General features: G+C 35.9%; 1 protein-coding gene across 1 annotated transcript in view; it reads right to left on the reverse strand.

Moving 5' to 3' along the window:
• Positions 1 to 1,138: 1,138 nt before the first annotated feature.
• Positions 1,139 to 21,355, reverse strand: part of LOC5573899 — a 65,140-nt gene continuing 44,923 nt past the window's right edge. Inside the window, exons 3-4 of the mRNA XM_021847641.1 lie at positions 11,593 to 12,061; positions 1,139 to 2,015 (exon numbers count right to left, since the gene is read on the reverse strand). Of these exons, the coding sequence (XP_021703333.1) occupies positions 1,847 to 2,015; positions 11,593 to 12,061 (638 nt within the window). The 3' untranslated portion in view covers positions 1,139 to 1,846. The remainder of the gene's footprint in view (positions 2,016 to 11,592; positions 12,062 to 21,355) is intronic.

Here is a 21,355-nt window from a genome sequence, read left to right on the forward strand (position 1 = left end):
TTAAACTTTAATTTAAAAATTTGGTCCATAAATGAACCTTGATACTTTTGATCATGTTTGACGTTCGCTTAGTCGACAAAATCACCACAGGGGTTTTAGTTCGACCACTGCACGGAGAAAACGGAAAACACATATTTGAGTTTTTTTTAAACTTACTTTTGAGTTATTTTTCTCTCCCTATTTCATTCGCTCTTTCTATTGTTGTCAGAGAGCGAAGAGCAAAACAACCCAAAAACCGAACCTTTGTGCGTTACCTCAAATTTGAGTAAGTGACATAGTACTGGAAGTTGAGTTATTTGATCTGCCGGTTGAGTGAAAAGAACTTAGCCAGTAGGTATTTTTTCGAATGGCTGCAAATGAAAACAACTTCTACCCCATCAACTCAAAATTAGGTTAACGCACGAACCCCCGGAATTGAGTGGAATGAACTCACTTTTGAGTACTTCATTTTCTCCGTGTGGGGTTGTTCCTATCTGACATTTCATAAGGGACACGGAAAACAAAATACACCCAAAATTTGAGTTTAAGCCAAAGGATGTGATAAAATCTAAAAAAAATGTTTTTTGGGCTTAAACCAACGGAAAACATTAGAAAATTGAGTAAACATGTGTTTTTGGCCTAAACTTAAGCGTTTCGCACTAAAATTGGGACAGGGCTTTAGGACCCTATTTTGGGCTTCGCATTTAAATCGATGAAATTGACAGCCTTCAATTTGGGATTAATTATATTTGGTTCGGGGATTGTTGTGTCTTTGAATTCTTCATTCCAATATCAGCCATCTTATATGTCTGACAAGGGAAATAAAAAAATATTAAATTGATAGCGATTGACATGGCAAGGGAACGTCCTTACCGGAAATTTGAAGCATCATATGTAAATTAGATGTTTTCTGCAGTGGTTACTTCAAATTAAACTAGTGATAAATGAAAATCGGAGTATCAGTTATGCACATTTATGTAACGCACTATGTAAAAGTTTGTGAAAATCCCTCAGAAGCCATGTGGTCAAAACCTATGCAGGTTAGGGATTCTTTGTAAGGGGAAGAATGCTACTTACCTTAGAGCTTTGAATGACATCAGCGAAAAGTTTTGTGGGCGGACCTTTCTTCAGTGAGGAGCAATCGTAACTCTAGCTCTGGTTCCATCCAAACGCAATTATCGTTCGGTTTAAATAGATTTCCATTTTATTCCAGAATAAATGCACTTAAATCGATAAAACGGCTGATAAAACGGTACATAATAATACTGCTTGGCTTTCAGTTGCTCACATAAGTTTACCACATCTTATTTATTCAGTAGACTGTAATTGGTTTGCTTAATGCTGTGTTATGTTGTTTAGGTGTTTATGTCCATCTTCTTACTTTTTCTTCACAAGTATCCATAAGCTACCTATAAATATGTTACAAGTTTACGAACTGGTGATCGTTTCGTGATATATTTCATAACTTTCTGTATTTTTGAGCCCTTTTATGTATTTATTCTCAGAAGAAAGGAAAGAAAAAGTTCAGCTTCATCAATTGATGCTTATGATAGGCTCCTTCAAATCATCATCCGGAGAAGGAACAGACAAAATCTACGCGACACAAGTACGTCTAGAGCTGCTGCCGTGGGTCGTTCAGTTTTTCAAAGTTTTTTTTTATACAATACTAATATTTGCTGCCATTGTTGTTAAATTCCTTGTTTGATTTTTTTTTTACATTTCACGTTCCATCCGGAAGGTTTAGCGTCCCGCGATTAAAATACACACTGGAGATGAATACAATTTTTTTCGGACCAGGACGCCATCGTCCATCCGTTGCACAAAACCGTCGATGGGAATTTCACTTCCGGAGCTGACGAGGAGAAGTTTATCCCAGAAATCGGATGTTTGTGAAAATTGCTTTGGCGGGTCGCTTCCGATTGCAGAAATTGATCGTCCGTTGATGGTTGCCGGTTCGGTTCTCGTGCAGCCCGACGAGCAGCTTGAAGATGTCCTCCCGGCTCGGGACGCACAGATAGCGAGCGTCAGCGTCATATCTGGATATGATGGATGGATGAGAAGAACATTAAAGTGTAAGATGACGATGGTTTTCAGTCAGGGGATTATCTACTTTCTTGTACACTAAATTTTGACTGCAATGATTTCACTTGTATAGTTGTTGTTATAAGTCTCAGAATCTTATTATCATGTAGAAAATATGTTAATTTCATGATATTCTTTATATTTTTGTAGCTCGTAGGTTTTCAAGCAACATGAATGTAAACTAATTTATTTATAATATTTTTTGGAATTTTCAATGATGAACTGCATGCTAATTCCCATACTTAGTTGCATCACTCATGGGGGTAGCTAGAGAAGGACTGCCAAAGCCGGTCCTTTGTAAAAGCAGGTCAGGAAAAATAGTTTGCCGATGCTACTTCTGCTAAACGTGTTTAACCCTCTAATACTCAACTCCGCTTTTAGACGGGGTACCCTTTGGAATTTTGTTTATTTTCAAACAGCGTGAAAATCAAAATTATTTTATTTTTGACTTTAACAATTGAAACATTTTTTTGTATTCTAGATTGTATTTAGAGAAAATTTTGAAAAATTTATGATTTACCAATGCATAGTGTGAATCTAAAAATCCGTACCTACATTTTATATTTTTCCACAATAAACCGATCACACAAGTAGAGCCTGGTAGTGCAAAATTTACTCCTAAACAGTTTTTCCGTAAGTTACATGGAAAACAATATATGTTTCAGAAAAAGATTAGAAGAATTCCTAGTTATAAAGCTTTTGTAAGACCTATTTTTTAATTATTGTCAAGAAAAAGGTAATCAGAGGATAATAAAAAAGGATAGGAATGTTTAAAAATAAGAATTAGAAAAATCAAAAACCAAAATATAAATTAATCATTGCCCACAACGTGTTCAGATCGATTTAAGACAGCGAAAAATAATGTTTAGATCAAAAATAAATATTTGGGTTTTAGAGGGTTACGTGCTACATGTACTGGATCTTCCCCAAGTAATTCCGTAATTCACCCAACAACAAAATGATCTTAGGCGAAGTGTAATATCTATTCATTATATACACCATTTAGTCATAGGCTGGTTTTAGTGGGTCTTCGGTTATACGGTATCTCCACAAATTTGCACCTTACAGATTTACCATTGTAAAAAAGTTGGGGACAGGAGATCACGGGAAATAAATTAAAATAAAACTATGTTGTTAAAAATTGCGAAACGTAATATTTTATTTGAACTTTTCAAAGATGCGTCATTCTCGCAGGATTATGTCAGATCCTTGGCAGAGGTCTTACCAAAATTGTTTCAAAAGGATAAGCTGATCAACAATTTACAGGATAAAAAAGGTTCATTTAGAAAAAATCGACCTACTTTTAAAATAAAGGAAAAACGAGATACTTTTTTCAATCAATACCAGAACATGACTTATATTCTGAACAGTATGAATTTGAAAGGTCAAAATTGGTATTTTCACAACTTTTAAATGCATGACTTGAATCATAGAAGGATTGATCATCCTGTGAAGTGAGTGATTTTGTTGGGAAAACACCAGCAAAAGTCGAGCGATTGGAATATGAATCATGTCAACGTCAAATCAAAGTCAACGGGTATTTGCTATTCGAAATTCTTATCTTGTTATCAAAAATCTTCCGTAATTTTGTTAATTACACTTATAGGGCTAGATCCTATTCTTGGTACTTTTGGTTCACATCGGCAGTGATTTTTTTTAAAAGCTACTGAGCTCATATTTGTCCACAATATGCGTCGTATTGAAGTGCTTATTATTGCAAAGTTTCAGAAGATTCGGCCGAGATAACCCCCCCCCCATGCCGCAGTGAATCATGGAAGTGCCTAAGTAGCTCTGCACATACATATAAAGTTATTGATATATGACTGATTGCATTATTGAAGAATATAAGATTCGACCGATTACACGAGCCTTTATTTTTTACAATATATCGAGATATCTGCAGTTAAGGCGAAGTAGGCTGTTATTGAAATTTGTATCGATGATTGTGGTTAATTCGTCTAATTGCAAATTTAAGTAAATCACTTGGTTTTGCACTGACATAGTATCAGATCAGCACACCTTCTGCTTGTAAACGCAAGTAGTGTTACTTATCTGAATCAATATTACTTATGATCACTGAGTTTTATCACTTGAAAATTGCAAGCTGAAGAATCAACATGTCAAAACGAGTGACGGGCTACTTAGCCTTAAGAAAAAATGTTACTATTGTCACCTATCCAGTCAACCAGTCAGTATTTTTTGATAACGATCGATATCGATTATTTTTGAATCAGTGACAATATCCATCGCTGGACAAAGATCTATGAAGAAATTATAACATTGGCTGATCGGTTAGCGGTAGGGTTCTGACGAAAGAGCCCTTGATCAATCCTTGATAAGAATCTTGAGATACAAAAGATTGAAGAATATTTGTTACTAACACCATCCACTGGATGTATATCTAATCACATTTTCCATAATAAGAATCTGTTGAACGGCTGAGTTTAAGACACCAACCTTCTAGCTGATAAAGATCTTGAGAGGCAGACAATTGAAGAAAATTTGTTACTAGCACCGCCTAGCGAACAAATCTTCAATTAGATTTTCCCCTATCCTCAATAACATGCTGCTGAACATCTTTGCCGAAGACATCAACCTTCTCGCTGATAAGGAAGATTGAAGATTTATTTTTACTAGGGACATCTAGCGGATGAATTCTTAATCAGACTAATCAACATAAGATACTCCTTGATCTTCTTAACATCTTTGCCGAAGACAAGTTGATGTCTAGCTGATAATGATCTTGAAATCTTGAATGAAAATGCTAGCGCCACCTAGCGGATAAAACTTCTAACTAATAAGGATCTTGAGATACAGACAATTGCAGAAAGTTTGTTAAGTCAAATGCCGCCTAGCGAATAAATTGTTAATTAGTTTTTTTTACATCCAGATATCCCTCAATCTGCTGAACATCTTTGCCTAATACACCAACCTTTCTAGCTGATAAGGATTTTGAGGTAGAAAAGATTGAATATTTCTTTTTACTAGCGCCATCTAGTAGATGAATTTCCAATCAGACCCTTCAATGCCAGATAATCCTTGATCTGCTGAATAGATACTACTAAGACACCCATCTTCTAGCTCATTTGAATGTTGAGGATGTTTGAGACAAATTTTGAACCCCTCATTTCCACGCTTTATCCGGGGTTACACGGGTAAAAATGCGGCACTCGAAATAGGGAGAATGAGTCATGATTTCGGGAGGAAAGTGTGTTTTCATGTTATGAAAATACACCATGACCAAAAGTCATGAAATCATGAAGCATTTTATCGTAACGCCAGCTGAACGTTACGTTTTCAATTTAAAGCGAAGAAAAATGTCAGCTGGAATCCTCAAATCATGAAGCATGTATACTGGAACCATGAATAAAATTCATGGAAACATAAGCGCTATTCATGGATTTAGTCATCTGTCATTTATGATTCCTATTTTTGATACGAAAAGTGGCAATTTCGGTCATGATATCATGAAGCAGGATCTGATATCATGAACAAAGTTCATGAAAACATAAGCAATATTCATGTATTTAGATGGCTTTCATTTATGATTCCGATTTTGGTGCTGAAAAGTGGAAAGTTGAGTCATGAAATCATGAAGCAGAATCCCTGAATCATGAACTAATTTCATGAAAACGGAACATTATACGTCAATTTAGATCCCAGTTTATATTTGCTATTGGTAAACAAATGCAATGAAAATTAAAATCGTTGCGACTTTTGCGCCGGTAGTTTCGTAATATACCGCGAACACATTCCACAATCGTCAACCTAACGAGTGCCAAATCTTTAGCAGGAACGCGAACATACAGTGCTTAGGTTTGTACGCAAAATATTGTTTCGAATATCAATTGATTTGACAAATGGTCCCTGGGCTCACAAAATGCTGGTGGATTGCATGAGTAATGGAACACTCCTTAACAATACTGTGGATATGGAAAGTGAACTGGAACATCCGGCTGCCGAAGGCTTTTTTTGAGCTGCTCTGCTATAGGACATAGGGAAGGCATCACATCCGAGCAGTTAAAATCGCCGACGAGTTTGTGAAGCGAAATCTTCGCTCAAAGTCAAACATGACCCGGTTCTGCAAAATCATGATGAAGGCTTGTATGTATATTTTGGAACATCTAACAGCTCCGGCAGATTGATTGTGTCGTGACACAACGTGGGAACTTACGGAAATCTCGCCAAGAATATCATCGATACGATGGCAAGGTACCGAAGAGCAGTGTCTTCAATTTGAACTTTTTCAAAAACAAAACTACCAGAAAAAATCACCGATCGCCATTAGACGCGTTGACTAAGATGAAGAAAGTGACAATTAGATTTGTGTAACGCCCTGAGCATACAAATTCTTGCATAATACTCACGATTTCATGACTTTTAGTCATGATATCATGAAACATAAAATTTTATGAATTCATGACTTTTTGTTCATGAATCCGGCAACCGATTTTTTTCCGTGTAAGGGTTAAGAATTTATCTAAGAGTTTCTTTGGGAGTTCTCATTAAATTCATTTATTGTTCCTACAAGAAGCTTCTTGAAATTCTTACAAACATAACTAAAAAAACAGAGGTAAATAATTTAACCCAAGTACTTATCGAAATTCAGGCATTTATATCAGATTTATTTCAGAGTTTCTCCAGGAACTTTACGATGGATTCGTCTAGGATTTTTTCCATGAATATCTCTTGCAAGAATGAGTTGAGCGTTGCATAAATTCTTGGAAGAATGTATTCTTGGATGCATATGTTTGTACATTTGGAGGAATCTAGGAAAATCACAAGTATTTATTCTTGAAGAAATAATTGCAGCTTATTACACATGTTTTGCTAGAGGATCATTTGGAAAAATACTGAAAGTGAAACATCTGATTAAATTCCAGGATTATTTCCCCCCTGAATGTTCCTGAAATTACTGCAAGAATTTTTGTACGAATTTTTTAAGGAGTTTTCAAGACAATTTCCGGGAAAGTTGCTAGATAAAGTTATTGGAAAAAATATGTAATCTCTGTAGTACTTTCATTTTTGTCAAAATTGATTTCCTGAAATTATTCTTTCAGGAATCTGAGATGGAATTCTAGGACAAACGGTTCCGGATCATTTGGCCGAACGCCATTTGGCCGAAAGGGTCATTTTGCCGAATGGGTTTTGGCTGAATGCCGTTTGGCCGAAATTGAAAACCAATAGTGAAATACAGTTAACATGAATTTGTAATTAATTTCCAAGTTGAATTTCAAACAACTTATTTTGCTTATTCTGGAAGGCCTTAGAGTGCACGGCTACGAAGCAAAGCCATGCTGAAGGTGTCTGGGTTCGATTACCGGTCGGTTCTTGGCTTCCCTGGGCATAGAGTATCATCGTACCTGCCACACGATAATGCAAAAATGGCAAGTTTGGCAAAGAAAGCTCTCAGTTAATAACTGTGGAAGTGCTCATTAGAACACTAAGCTGAGTAGCAGGCTCTGTCCCAGTGGGGACGTGAATGCCAAAAAGAAGAAGAAGAAGGAAGAAGGATAAATCATCATTGCACAGTGGTCCAGGAATCAGTTTTACGCGGAAAGATGCATTTTGAGCTTTAGAATGAAACATTAGACAAAAACGGTCTTCTACAAAGTTGTTTGTATTAGTTAAGCCCTTTGTTCGGTTCTATTAAAAATTAGGATGGACCACATTTTCATAGAAATTGTGTAACTAACTTTCTTATTTGTAGAAATTATATTATACATGCTTCAGCAAAGTTGTAGACCATTCAATTTCAAGCAACTTTGCCAAAAAAAGTTTTTTTGTATCTCTTAAATTGACCGATTGAGAGCTTTTTTTCTACGGTGACATAGGGTGGTCCGTACAAAACTGGTTTTCTGGCTCTAGAGTTTTCAATTCAAATTTCTCATCAAAGTCTATGAAACACTTTTAGAGCTTTGAAAAATGCGTAATTTGGTGAGTGAAGAAACTCGCTATCTCCTTCCGTTTAGGAGTGACTGTTGTTTTTCTCTCAAAAACATGCCTACTTTGATTGTGAATATCTCTGATTGGGGCAAACATAAAAAATATCTTTTGACGGCATTCAAAAGACAAAATAAAATTGTATATTATATCAAAAAATTGCAGATGTGTTATTTTTTTAACTCTAATAAAATCCCTTGAAAAACAAAGGATTTTAAGCAGACAAACTTTAATAACTTTTGAACTAAAATAGATATCATCAATATTTTTGCATGAAAATTTGCGTTTTGTTAAGTTCTAAAAGTCGTTGATAGACCGCTTTGACGAGAAATCTGAAATAAGAAAGGTAGGGCTCTAAATCTATTTTGAAGATTTTCATAGTATGTATTTCTTTATTATTTTGCATTTTGAGCATGAAAATGAAATTTTAGACAAAAATGATCTTTTACAAAATTGTTTCTAAAAATGTAAGCTTACATACTGTATCATTTGAAACTAGGGTGGTCCACAATATCACACATATCATATAATCAACTTTTTTATTTGCAAAAATACTGGTATATGCTCTTAGGTAAAGCGATAGAACTTGAAATTTTGATCAACTTTGCCAAAAAAAGTTTTTCTGTAGCTCAAAATTTGACCAATCTAGAGCATTTTTTCCTAATCATCGCAGGGTGGTCCAACAAAAATAAGTTTTTCAACTCTAGTTTTTTTAATATTATTTTCTCGTCAAAGTCGTCTTTGAACGACTTTTAGAACTTAACAAAACGCAAATTTTCATGCAAAAATATTGATGATATCTATTTTAGTTCAAAAGTTATTAAAGTTTTTGTGATAAAAAATACTTGACTTCCAAGCATTGATATACATTTGGGTTTTTAGTATTAGTTCAAGAAACAGTCATTGCTGAAAGAAGAACATAAATGTAATAGCTGCCAGCAGAGGTTTTTGCATTGCGTTTGTCAGGAACTAAAACTTTCAACGATTTCTCTTGAATGAGCTTAGGCTGCTAAAGAAGAAAAATCTCTTAATTTTTGTTCGGATTTGCTTTACACGGCCGTGCAAAATAGTTACCATACATTTTTTCCGTCAAAACCTTATTTTTGCATGAAACGTCGAGAAATGGTGTTACTTTTTTGCACGGTTTTTTGAAATTTTGAACCAAAAACTTTTTTTTGCACGGTGCAAAAACAGAATCGGGATCATAATATCAGTATAACTAAAAAGAACTGCCGAATATTTGAAAAAGTAAAATTCCCAATTAAAATATGAGCAGTTATGAAACCAGTACAACTCGTTTATGTTTGTTTATGTCTATGTTTAAAAGAAGGTTAAAATGCTAATGAAATCATTGAAAAAAAAAAAACACTTGAAACCCTAGCGTACCGTTGATAACCCAGAGACGAATTAATCATCAGCCTATAATCGTGACGCGATGTGTGGAGTTCACAACTTCGTCCTGAATTATCGAATTGAATGGACGTCTGGCTAGTTGGAAAGAAGTTGATTTTATCATTCTCTTGGAGCACATATAAAGAGGCAAACATGACGTCCCGTCACATCTCCAAAATAAACAATATAATAACCTGATCAGTTATTGGGCTACACTTATGAATCCTACACATCAGCGTTGTAGCACTTTGATTTTTTTGTTCGTAATTCTGTCAAACGGCATTCGGCCAAATGGCTCATTCGGCCAGATGTCATTCGGTCAAATGGCGTTCGGCCAGATGGCATCCGGCCAAACGGCATTCAGCCAAACGGCATTCGGCCAAATGGCTGGACAAACATGCTTGCTGTCTGCATACAAAATTCTTCGTTTCTCTTATATGGGAAAATACAATATTTTTTAGACCATCAAAAAATAACTCTTCCGCATCGAAAGAATTATGAACTTTGTCGATAAGTGTTGTTATACATATAAAGTTTGAATTCTGTGGCAAATTAAGCAAATAAATTACCTTACAAATTGGCAAACTTGCATGCAAGTTGGTTAATATAGTCATTTTTTGCACTTTCAACAGCCAATATCTCAAAACCTAGACGTGCTATGATATTTTTGAAAACGGCAATGGATTCAGCAACCTTTAATTGAGTGAATAGCGGTATTTTGGTGCTAGAGACAAAAACGTGTTCCGCAGTGTTACTGATATAGTGTCTAAAACTCGGATAGAATCCCCGACATATTTTTTGACGAAATGCTTGGAAAAAATCTGAAAGAATCCTTGCTTTGAGCAATATTTGGAAGTTCCAGTGAAATTCCAAGTCGAATCCTCGAAAAACTTCTTTCTGTAGGAATCAAAGTTTCTACAATCTATGCAGCTACTGATGCAACTGCTCAGGCAGCTCAGAAAAAACTTTTGGAACTTCGACAAGTTTTGGAAAACTGTAAAGAGAAAAATATAGAATTTGTTGGAAGAATCTTAAATATATTTTTTTATGCTCTTTAAAGAAATTTATGGCAGAATCCGGATAAAGTAATCAATATAACTTTCTAATAAATATCTTTTGGAATCCCTAGGCGAATATATAAATCTTCGTCTGAAAAGATTCATGTTTGAATTATTCAAAGATTTTCTGGATAGGTTTATTTTAAGATAGTTTGTAGTTCTTCCGATAAGATCCTTGGCAGCTACCTTTTGTTTGCCATGTCCGTCTCAGACAACCAAGATGTATAACGAATTCACTTGGAGGCTTTGCATGTGCAAAATTTCACTTATAAGACGTCGCGAAAAGGCCTTTTACGTACAAAAGTGGAGGTGATATACGTGCATATGTTATGTGATGAATAATAGCATACAATGCAAGTGCATTAATTTTCTACCGAACTATCCTGTGATCTTATGCGACTTAACTTATGATAACAAATGTTGATATGACAGCTGCTACGAATTGATTCGACTTACTTTGTACAAGTGTAAGGGACGACACAAATGAATTCAGAAAAAAAAGCGTTTTATGCGAGTAAACCCATCAATCTGACGATTTTATCCACCGTCTTTTAAGGGTTTGATGTAATCTGTATGAATTAACGAGTTATTGCTTAAGCTTTTATGCGACTTCTTTTAGTCTGGGGTTATTTTGTCAAGTCCCTCTGTTATGAGCTATTGGCGATACCTTCAAAATTCTGGTAAGATCTTTGACAGGAGCTTGATGGATGGCCTTCAAAAATTATTCGAAGAGATTATCATGGCGCATATGTTTCCTATCTTTATTAGCAAGATTTCATCTAGTTCATCTCGGGACCAACGGCTTCAGTTTCTTTCCTAAGAAAGTCGTCAACTTTTTACATCGTCATTGACTTATCTATGGGATGCGATTCGATCCCATGTCCACGGCGTGAGTGGCGTGTGCACTAACCACTAAACCAGACCCGTGGTGCAAGCAATCTTTTTTTAAAAAAGTCATACAAAATATGCGGCTCTACGCCATTCGGCATAAAGTCTGCTAGGTAGATAACTTCGAATTTTTTCATAGATCAGGGGAGGGCAAAGCCCAATTCTCTCACCTTTTGGCTACATCCATAGTTATTATGACACATTTTATATCTACGCATAAAATAAGCAATACTCATATGATAATACTCACGTTCTGCTCCTCGAGTTTTGTCTCTTCCACGGATACCTCCGGTAGTACCTCCCGGACCGCTTGCTTCCGTTGCCCGTCAATTGATCGTCTCCTTCAACCACTCCATCGTCATCGGAAGCACTGCCATCCCCACTTTCCGCCCCCTTTCCAGCGGAGTCCTCAATGTACACAACCGGGAGCGGTCCCTCGGGCATTTGCTCCAGAAGTCGCATCAACAGTTCCGATTTGATATCGATGTCTTCCTCCTCTTTGATTCGTTCTAGGCTTTCCCGGATTAGATCGAAGCTTTCGCCCCCGCTGTTGCTGTTGGAGTTGCTACCAGCCCCGGAAGGTGGAGGATATTTGCTGTCGTCGGCAAACAGCAGAGGACTGCCGACGATTTCGTTTTCCATCTCAGCCGACGAGGATGGCGACGGTGTCACTTCTGGGAATGCCAGCTCGTACCCGTCGGATCGCTGCTGGTAGTAGTCTGTAGGGGGCAACAAATTGGAAAAGTTAAATGTGGTTCACAAGCCTACACTCTTGTGCAAAATTTTGAGGTCACCCCCAAAAACACATATTAAAGTGTTTTGTACATTTTTCAGCGATAACACGTCTAATTGAAGCCCTTTAGGACTTATTTGAAAGTAAATGAGCTTATATAACTTCTAGAACAATTGCGTTTATTTTAAAAAAATTTCTCCTAATATATTTGTTGCAAGTGTTACATTTTTTTTTCAAAAAATACACCAGGAAACATAACTCATTGACCTCAATGAATCCACAGCAGGATTCCTAAAGAATAAAAAAAGGTACATTTTATCGGATTCTAAGGTCAACAATTTTCAAAAGCTAAAAATTAAAAGATTTGGAAAATGTAGTTATAATGTCACAATTCTAAGAAAACTAACAAAGTTAACAAACGTGGGATCGAATCCCATCTCCGAGAAATCATTAAGTTATAGTGACGACTTCCTTCGAAAAGGCAGTAAAGTCGTTGATCCCAAACCAACCTAGGTTTAAAAATCTCGTTAATAAAGATAAAAAATGGGCCGTAGATAGTTTTAATTAGACGTGTTATCACGAAGGTTTTGACAAAACTTCGTGGTATGTTTTTAATAGGGTAACCTCAAACTTTTGCACGGGAGTGTATATGTGTGATTTTTTATTTGGATCGAAATTCTAGATTTCTTTTGCGGGAAGGTTATTGCCCAAGGTCGGGAAGCGTAATTAGAAAAAGATGCAAGCCGAACACGTTTTTAATGAACGGTGCTATTTTTGTACGCCTCAACGAAAGGATTCGACTTCGAAGCATGACAGCATACGGTATGAGATCAAAATTCCATTAATTAATTTTTGATTTTTCAGGGGGATGAGAGTTTCTACTCGAGGGAATACTATCATCGTCTATGACTGGGTTAAACTAATAAGGTACCGTGGGGTAAGTGGATACAGAAAAATCAATAGTCAACTTCATTGTTATGTACAGCTAACGTGAATAATGCAATTCAAACTTTTTTCTGTGGATAACAAATGAGGGACTAATATACTTCAAATCATCGATTATTTCGATTTTTCTGATTGTTGTGTATTGAATATGAGGGACTTAAAAATGTGCGCCAAATGATCCACTTGCCCCACCATGGTGGGGTAAGTGGATCACCAAAAGAAAAAAAATCTGTTCTCAAAACAAATGTGATGTAATTATGTATAGTAAGAATGATATTACTCTCGTTCTTATTATTAGTGCTAGTAATGGTACATTTTAATACATTAAAATTAAAAGTATCTTTATTTAATCAAAATATATTTAAAAATATGTATACATTAGTTTACACTAACACGCACAACAAAAACACATTGTAACTTGAATAATTTGGAGAAAATTCATCCATTTATACACATAAGTTATACAGCAGCATTGTAGGATTACTCCTAACGATGTTTTCGATGAACACTCGTTGTTTGCAAATATGAGTTGCATTTATTTTTGAATAACAAACTGAAATCTTTTTATTCTCTTTATGAATACGTTTGTTTCAACTCAGCTTAGATAAACCACGAAAAGTTTTGTGTGAGTTTTGAAATTATTATTATTTTATTTTTTTTATACCAGAAAGGTTAAAAAAACTTTTAGGTGGATTAATTCAAATTCTCTATGGTTAATTTGACAAATCTAAGCTGGGAATGAAAAAAAATAAAGGAAAACAACATTTGCGAATATTAAAACTTATTAAAATTCTCGTAAGCAGTCTGCCAATAATTGATAAAAATACTTGATCCACTTACCCCACCCCATTAAAAAGTAGGAGTAAGTGTACCATGTACAATATATCTGTATTTATTTATAAAAATCACATATTTTTCATTGTGATTCATTCAATTTGAACTGAAATGCTCACCATGTGTCGAAAAAACTAATAGAATTCGATTTTGGACAGAGATACAATGGATTTTTGATTGATGGAAAACAGTTTTGCAATTAATTGATTTTGCAGCTAACAAGTTTGCTTGTGTTAGTGTGCGTGTAGTACCAGTTTTGCAATAGTATCAGTGTGGACGTAAGAATATAACCTAAAACGAAGCAATGGTGCGAAAACATTCAACATATTCAAGAATTTATGTTTAATATTGACGAATGATCCACTTACCCCACTGATACACTTCCCCCACTGTACCTTATAATAAACTTTCTACTCATCCACTTATTGCAAAAGTCAGTGAGAAGCTATCCATAAATTGACAACGTGGTTGTTTTAATGATCTTTTCACTATATTGTGATTGTTGAAGATTTATTGTTAATCCCACTGTACCGTTTGATCCATTAGGAACTGAGCAGACTTGAACCCAAACGATTTTCTCGGAACTAAAAACAGTTTTATTTTAAGCTATTTTGTGTATTACTTCGTGAAATTTGTAGTAATATTAGTGAATTTCAGTCAACTCTTCTCCACTCTTTATTTTTTCATTCAATTTTCATGATCGACAAGCAATACAAAGACCAATGAATTTCAATTGAAACCAAAATGTTTTACAGTAGTCAGGCAAGCTATCATATTGAACCGTTGATGCACTGGTCCGGTTTGGCTTCATTTGATTGAAGTTCCTCACAACTCACCATACACAATAGCGATTTTTGCTCGTTTTATGAAAGCAGCGAATTCACATGGCAGGCTTCGAATTAAAATAAAAAAGCGTGTTATCATCGTGCATGTATGTTGTGGTGTCCATGCATTGAACCTTTTGTTCGAATTCACAATTTGCGAGAAAGATTAAATTGCAATAATTGCTTAGGGTGTTCACCATCGTTCATAACAGATATTGCTACAGAAAGCATCAGATTAGATACAATCTTATTACGAAATTCTTCCATGAAATCGATCGATGGAAGCTATTTGAGGGTGGCGTCATTATTGAGAAGTTGGGAGAAAAATACCGACCGAAGCAATCAATCGTAATTGATGTATGACTCTCGATGCCCGCTTTGATCATTTTCCCAATTAAACGTGACAAAAGTGGGGATAATTCGACAATCAGAGTGTGAAAATATAATCGAATGGTGGTATGAGCTGCTGGGGAAAACAAGGAATGACATGGAATTGTTTTCAAAAGTTTTTATAAGCTGGATTGTGTATAATTCGTCAGATGTGCTGTACTGTATTCTACGGTATACTAACACAACAAGATGAATGGCTAATTCACGTAGCTTCATTAGTATCATTTCATACATTACATTCATTTGTTTACATTTTATTAACAACTTATTACATTTCATTCGCCGTTGCTGTTAAAAATGTTTACAAGTTTACAATACTATATAGGGAAAAAGCAATAATTTTCGACCTAAAAGAATTCTGTGCCAATTTTCGAACTTTCATAAAAAGTAGGCCAAAATCGTATGAATGGGTCGAAAATTGGGGCTCTTCCCCTACACTGACCTATTTACGACCTTTGGTTGTGACAATAATCGTTCGTGAAAATAGTTGTTTTGAAGTTTTTCAACGATGAGAATAATCTTTCAGCCCTGCAAGACTAACAATAGGAAAAAATATCATTATACACTGCAGTCTTATTAAAAAAGTCAAGCAAACTAAATTCTACTCGCTCCAACGTTTTGGTCTTGCTTTGGGACCTTTTTTAAATTAGACTGCCGAGCCAAACCGCCTGACACTTCAAATAATTATTCAGTAGTCAATTCTATGTAGATTATACACTGCGCAACAAAAATAGCATTTTGGCGTGTCGTAAGGATCTCTTGTAAAATTGGACTGGCTGAATCTGATGCCGCCCTCAGAAATATTCCAGCACGTCAAAGTCAGACGGGGAATGCAGGTTGCCGCTAAGGGTGTACGTGGAGCTGGGGTGTATTGCACGTTTTTCTGTTACTCATTCACCTTAACGTTTTTTATTGTATTTGAATTTCCTCTCAAATTGTTTTAATATCCATCATGCCCTTTTATAATTCCCTTTTTACACATGTTTACGAAGTTCAGAAGAAGATTAACAGTGTCCGAGAGAGCCATAAGTGGCCAAAACCGTGTACCAAGGCCGGTACGGTACTTTTCAGGTGACATACAGGATTTCAATAGGAGTGTAAGTGAGATTGGAGTTGATTATAACTTTTTCTGTGATTCCTTTGCATCTCCCTTTTTATTCTATGAACATTTCTTTTCAAACTTCCTTCCAATCCAGCACTTGATCGTCCGCCTTGTGTTTTTTGCTTTTCGGTGTGGCGAGGTCAACCACGGGGTTTTATCGGATTTTAGTAAGTGCTGTTTTTGCACATAATTTAATTCTGAGTTAAAATTTCAAGAGCTGTGATTCTCACCCTTTCAATTTTATCCTAATATTCCACAAAAAATCCTAACTATGCATAATTAAACGATAGATGATCTTGAAATTTCCTGTACTCTTCAACAATCTTGATTTTGTTAGCATTTATCATTTATCTTCTAGAAAGATATCTCCATAATTCTCTCCAAAATTTTTTGATGGAATTATGGTAGGTAATCATAAAGTAATATTTCGCTTTCATCAAAACCTCAATAAATACCTTAAATCGGCGTTCTTCTCAAAAAAAATGAATAAACCTAGAAAAATCTCTAAAAGAGTCATGGTGGATATTTGTAGATAAATTTATGGAAATTTGTTTACAGAGTTTTGCGTAGGCAATTATGAAAAAGAAAAATGTTTGGAAATTATTAAATAAATTCACCTATTCACTCTCAGTTCTGAAACAATTTCAGAGTTTTTGGTTGCGCTCCAAAAGCTCCATTTTGATTCATGATCTTTTTGAAGTCACAAGCTTTTACCAACAATTCAGATATAATATAGGACTTTTTCCTTATGACAGTCCAAAATATTGGCCTTACCAATGCAGAGCTACTGGGGAATATGACTACGTGGTTTATGGACGGCCCCTTATCTCACATATGATTTGATATACAGTCATATCTTGATATTATGTATTCGCCTTATAAAGTAACTCGATATAATATTATTAATTTCGATATAACGTAACTTATTTTTTTAAAAGACACCGACACGTTAACGCTTCTAGTTGATTATTTGCCCAATGAAGGAAGCACCGGCATAGCTCGAGGAATACTTCCAAGTATCCTACCTGGTATTCCTAAAACAGTGCCGACAAGTATTCTCCATTGACTCCAAAAAGTAATCCTCCTTCAGATTTGGTCCCAGGGATTCCACCAGATTTTGTTTTTCGAAAGTGATAGCTACTTATAAAAGCTTCTATTAACATTTTTTCCTTCTCTCCAGGTTGAACAATGTATCCATTCAATTCAAATCAATTAGTTACCTTCAAAGCGCTCTAATTTTATAATCCACACCGATCAATTTAAAAAAAATGCCAACATGCGATCGGCCAGCATATATTTCACATTTACTGAACAATTTCGAAGAAGTCCGCTGGGCTCGAAAGAGATCACCTGCCCAGGTCACGGCTTCAATTCAATTTTGCTCGAACCGTCAACCAAGGTAGAAATGTCGCGTTTCGCGTTTGTCTTGTTGTTGACCTTGTGAGTGAGAAGCTTGAACAACGTAGTGGTAGTTTCTTTTATCAATCTAATTTTTGCTCTAGTTCCTAGCTTTAATAGTAAAAGTCGAGGAAAGTTGTGCGTAGTTAGAAAATTTGTGAGTTTTCTTTAATATAATACAGGTATGTGCTCCAGAGATGGGCAAAACGGATCTTTTTAGTGAACGGATCCGATCCGAATAACTCACGTTAGTGAATCGGATCTTTTGAACGGCTCAGCGGCTCGTATAGGAAGAACGAACTGAATCGAGTGAACGGATCCAACGGTTTCGTGTCGCGCGCCGTGTGTTGTGTTGTTATATCTGTACAGTAGGTTCAAAAATCTTTTTTATCTGTACCAGAGATTCTAAAAATCTGTACACAAAATCTCACACACATTAGTTGTTGACAGAAACCTTAATCCTAATTAATTTGGAAATTTAACAAAGTTTTGATTGAAATAATTTCACTTATTAAATAATAAATATTTAATTCTATGCAAATAGTATGATTCAATAATAGTGTCGTAGAAACTTGTTCCGATTCCTAGCATCTTTTGGATTTTGTTGTACAATTTGTAATTGTACCAATCTGTACTTTTCAGTGAAAATCTGTAATCTGTACTGTACAGAATCTGTACCAAAAGCTATTCGAAAATCTGTACTTTTCCAGATAAATCTGTACATGTGGCAACACTGGTTGTACGATCTTTCGTTATTTATTCTTCGTACATTCTTTCCCAGAAACTCATGATTCGCCCAGATACGAATGCGATATTTGGTCGATTTCCCCTACCCAGCCCAAGGCGGGTTAAATTCTCTGGCTACAGAGTACAATGCACACACCTTGACCCAGCCTATAATCCAATCCAATTGCCGGCGTAGTAGTGCAATGTTGACAAAATTTTCTTTGTTTGCTGTGAGAACTGTCACAACATTGCTTTTGTTTGCTGTGAGAATCCAAATATAAACAGAATTGCTGCAAAGCTATCACTTCCTTGTTGGCCTGCCGTTGACCGAAAGCTCAATGACATCAAACAAACATCGATACGTTTTCATTCTGCGGAAATCGACTTGTGTAAGATTCATTGTGCGTTGGTGTTCGTGGCAGTTTGCTTGGGGACCTCAATGGACATGCCTATATCAACTGCAGCGCTTTGCAGTAGACAGGATGTCCCGGGCCTGATCCATCTGACAAACCAAAAGAGCCCTCTGTCACCATAGAAGATGGTGTCTCTATCGATGTCGATAGCCTGCCCCTACCCGATCCAAACGAAAGATACTAAAATAATGCGCTGTTCAGGTGGGCACTCTCTTTATCATTCGTTTGCCTGTAATGCAAGTGGGCGGGGAAAATTTGTATGTCACTGCTTAGATCGCTAAGAGCATGGAGCAACAACAGACTGTTGTTGTATGTGTTGCGTAGCGCGCAAAGCAAGACACGTGTCAAGCGTTATAATAAAGCCGAGATATGAACAAAAAAGAATTGCCCCTTGCACGGTGACGTCATCAGAAAATCGCTTTCTTTCTCTCCTTTGAGAAACCTGAAAACAACGGTGCTAGTATCTGTCAAAGCTGATAGATCAAAGTACTGGCACCGTTGTTTTTAAGTATTTTTTGAAGAGCGAAAGAGAGAGAATTTCGCCGTGAAATGCACGATAATACATTCATGCAAGGCAGCATCCATTCAATACGTAATGCTGAAATTGGAAATTTTTGACCCCCTCCCCCTCCGTAACGCTATTTGTACGAAATTTTTAAAATTTTTGTATGGGTAGTAACGCTGGAGCCTAACCCCTTTCCGCTATTGGCGATCGAAAGTGAGGTTAGGTCACGAAAGTTTTTCAAATTGAAATGAATATTTACGGTTTTCTGTGCCTTAAATTGCAAAAATCTTGTCAGTTAAATGATTATGGTGATTTTTCTTCCAAAGTGATCACTTAACATTTTGATTAAGTTGCACTTATCCCTATTCTAGAAGAGCGCCATCTATGTATTTTAGCTCTGCGTTAGATCACCAATATGATTAATGTGTTGTTATTGAATAATGGAGTGAAGCGTCAAGCGAAATCGTTACAGGACTATTCGTTTGGAGAAAGTTGTTTCGTTGCGTGTTCATTGAGCGTCTTTCATGTGTTGAAATTTTACTTGTTTGAATTTGTCTCTTCCAGGGTTGGGAAAAATCTTGAAATTCACTCTACAGTAGCCAAGCAAAGCCAATCACAGTCAGCAAAGCCAGTGAAACTCACGCCCATCGCTGCTCTAGGCGAAATGCCTTGAAAATAGCAAAACACCCGTTGCTAAGGGCAACCCAGAATTACTGTAGAAAAATGTTCTATTTCCCGCTGCATTTCCCGCATTTAGAGCCTTCAATGACACTCATGATTTAGAAAATTCGTGCACCCAACATAGGCTACTTGATGAGATTCACGTTTTTGAACTACTGTACTGGAGAGCCACGGGATTTTCGCGAAAATTCAAGCCTACTACTATTACCATTCCCAGCACTGGTCTCTTCCACTTCCAGCCTCCCCCCATGGTATTTTTAATAGTATTGGCTTTACGGTTTCCCTTCTTAGGATTTCTCCATGAGGAAATTCTTCTGGAGTTCCACCTAGAAATGGTTCAATCATATCTCTGTGAATTTTCCCAGAAGTTCCATCAGGGATTATTATAAAAATCTAGGAAATGTTTCTAGGGAATTCTGCATTCGTGGTATTTTGAATTTCTTCAATGGTTTCCTATGAATTTCAATGAATTTCACTGCGCCCTCGATCAATAATCTTGTCAATCAATTTCTCCGACATTTCAAGTCGACTCTACTATGAATTCTTACTGCAATTCTGTTTTGGATACGTTCAAATTGTTACCGGAAAAAAGGTGTCTAGAGATTCCTTTATAAATTATTCCAGCTATCTTCATGAATTCTTTCAGCGGCCCTTTCAAAGAACAATCTAGTAATTATTCGAGGAATGCTTTAGGAACCATTTAAAAAAAAATGTACAGGTGTTCGTTTAAAACCCTGAAGAACAATCCTCTCGGAATATGTCCAGCAATTTAATAATGAAATTATACCGGAGTTTCTGCAAGGATTTATGAAAAACTACGTATTATTTAAATTTATTCAAGGATTGTTTGACGGAAAAATCCTTCATTGATTCCACGAGAAGTTTCCTGAAATAGTTCTTAAGTTTTTGCTTAATGAATTTTCTAGAGTATTCTTCCAGAGCATTATCCATGGATTTTATCATGACAAACATTTCTTCAGAGATTCCTCATAAAGCTAATAAGTTCCCCGAATCACCCGAAAAATTCTCCCAGAATACCGCAAATAATTCTTCCAGGTATTCGTTTAGGTATTTTTTTCATGGATAACCCTTCAATGATATTTCTTATCTTTTAACGGAGTCGTTTGATGATTTGTTCATAAATTTTCCATAAAAAAAAATTTTCTTGGGAATTTTTTTCTAAAAATCCTTCTAAAATAATTCAAAAGCATTTGACTTAATTTTCAAAGAAGTCTACTTTCCTGTATGAATATTGCTCATATTAAAATTCTTAGAATTTCTTCAAAATTGTTTCCAGAACTTATGCAGCAATTTATCCAGAGCCCATCAACACATTTGCCGAAATCACCACAATACACCAAAAATATTAAGAGATTCCTAAAAAATCTCATCTAGGTACTGTTTTCCGGAGTACTTTGATACATTTCGAGTTGACTTGATAACGGGCTATCAGATATTGAAA

This window comes from Aedes aegypti, chromosome 2 (genome assembly GCF_002204515.2).
Source record: "Aedes aegypti strain LVP_AGWG chromosome 2, AaegL5.0 Primary Assembly, whole genome shotgun sequence".
In the NCBI taxonomy this organism is placed as follows: domain Eukaryota; kingdom Metazoa; phylum Arthropoda; class Insecta; order Diptera; family Culicidae; genus Aedes; species Aedes aegypti.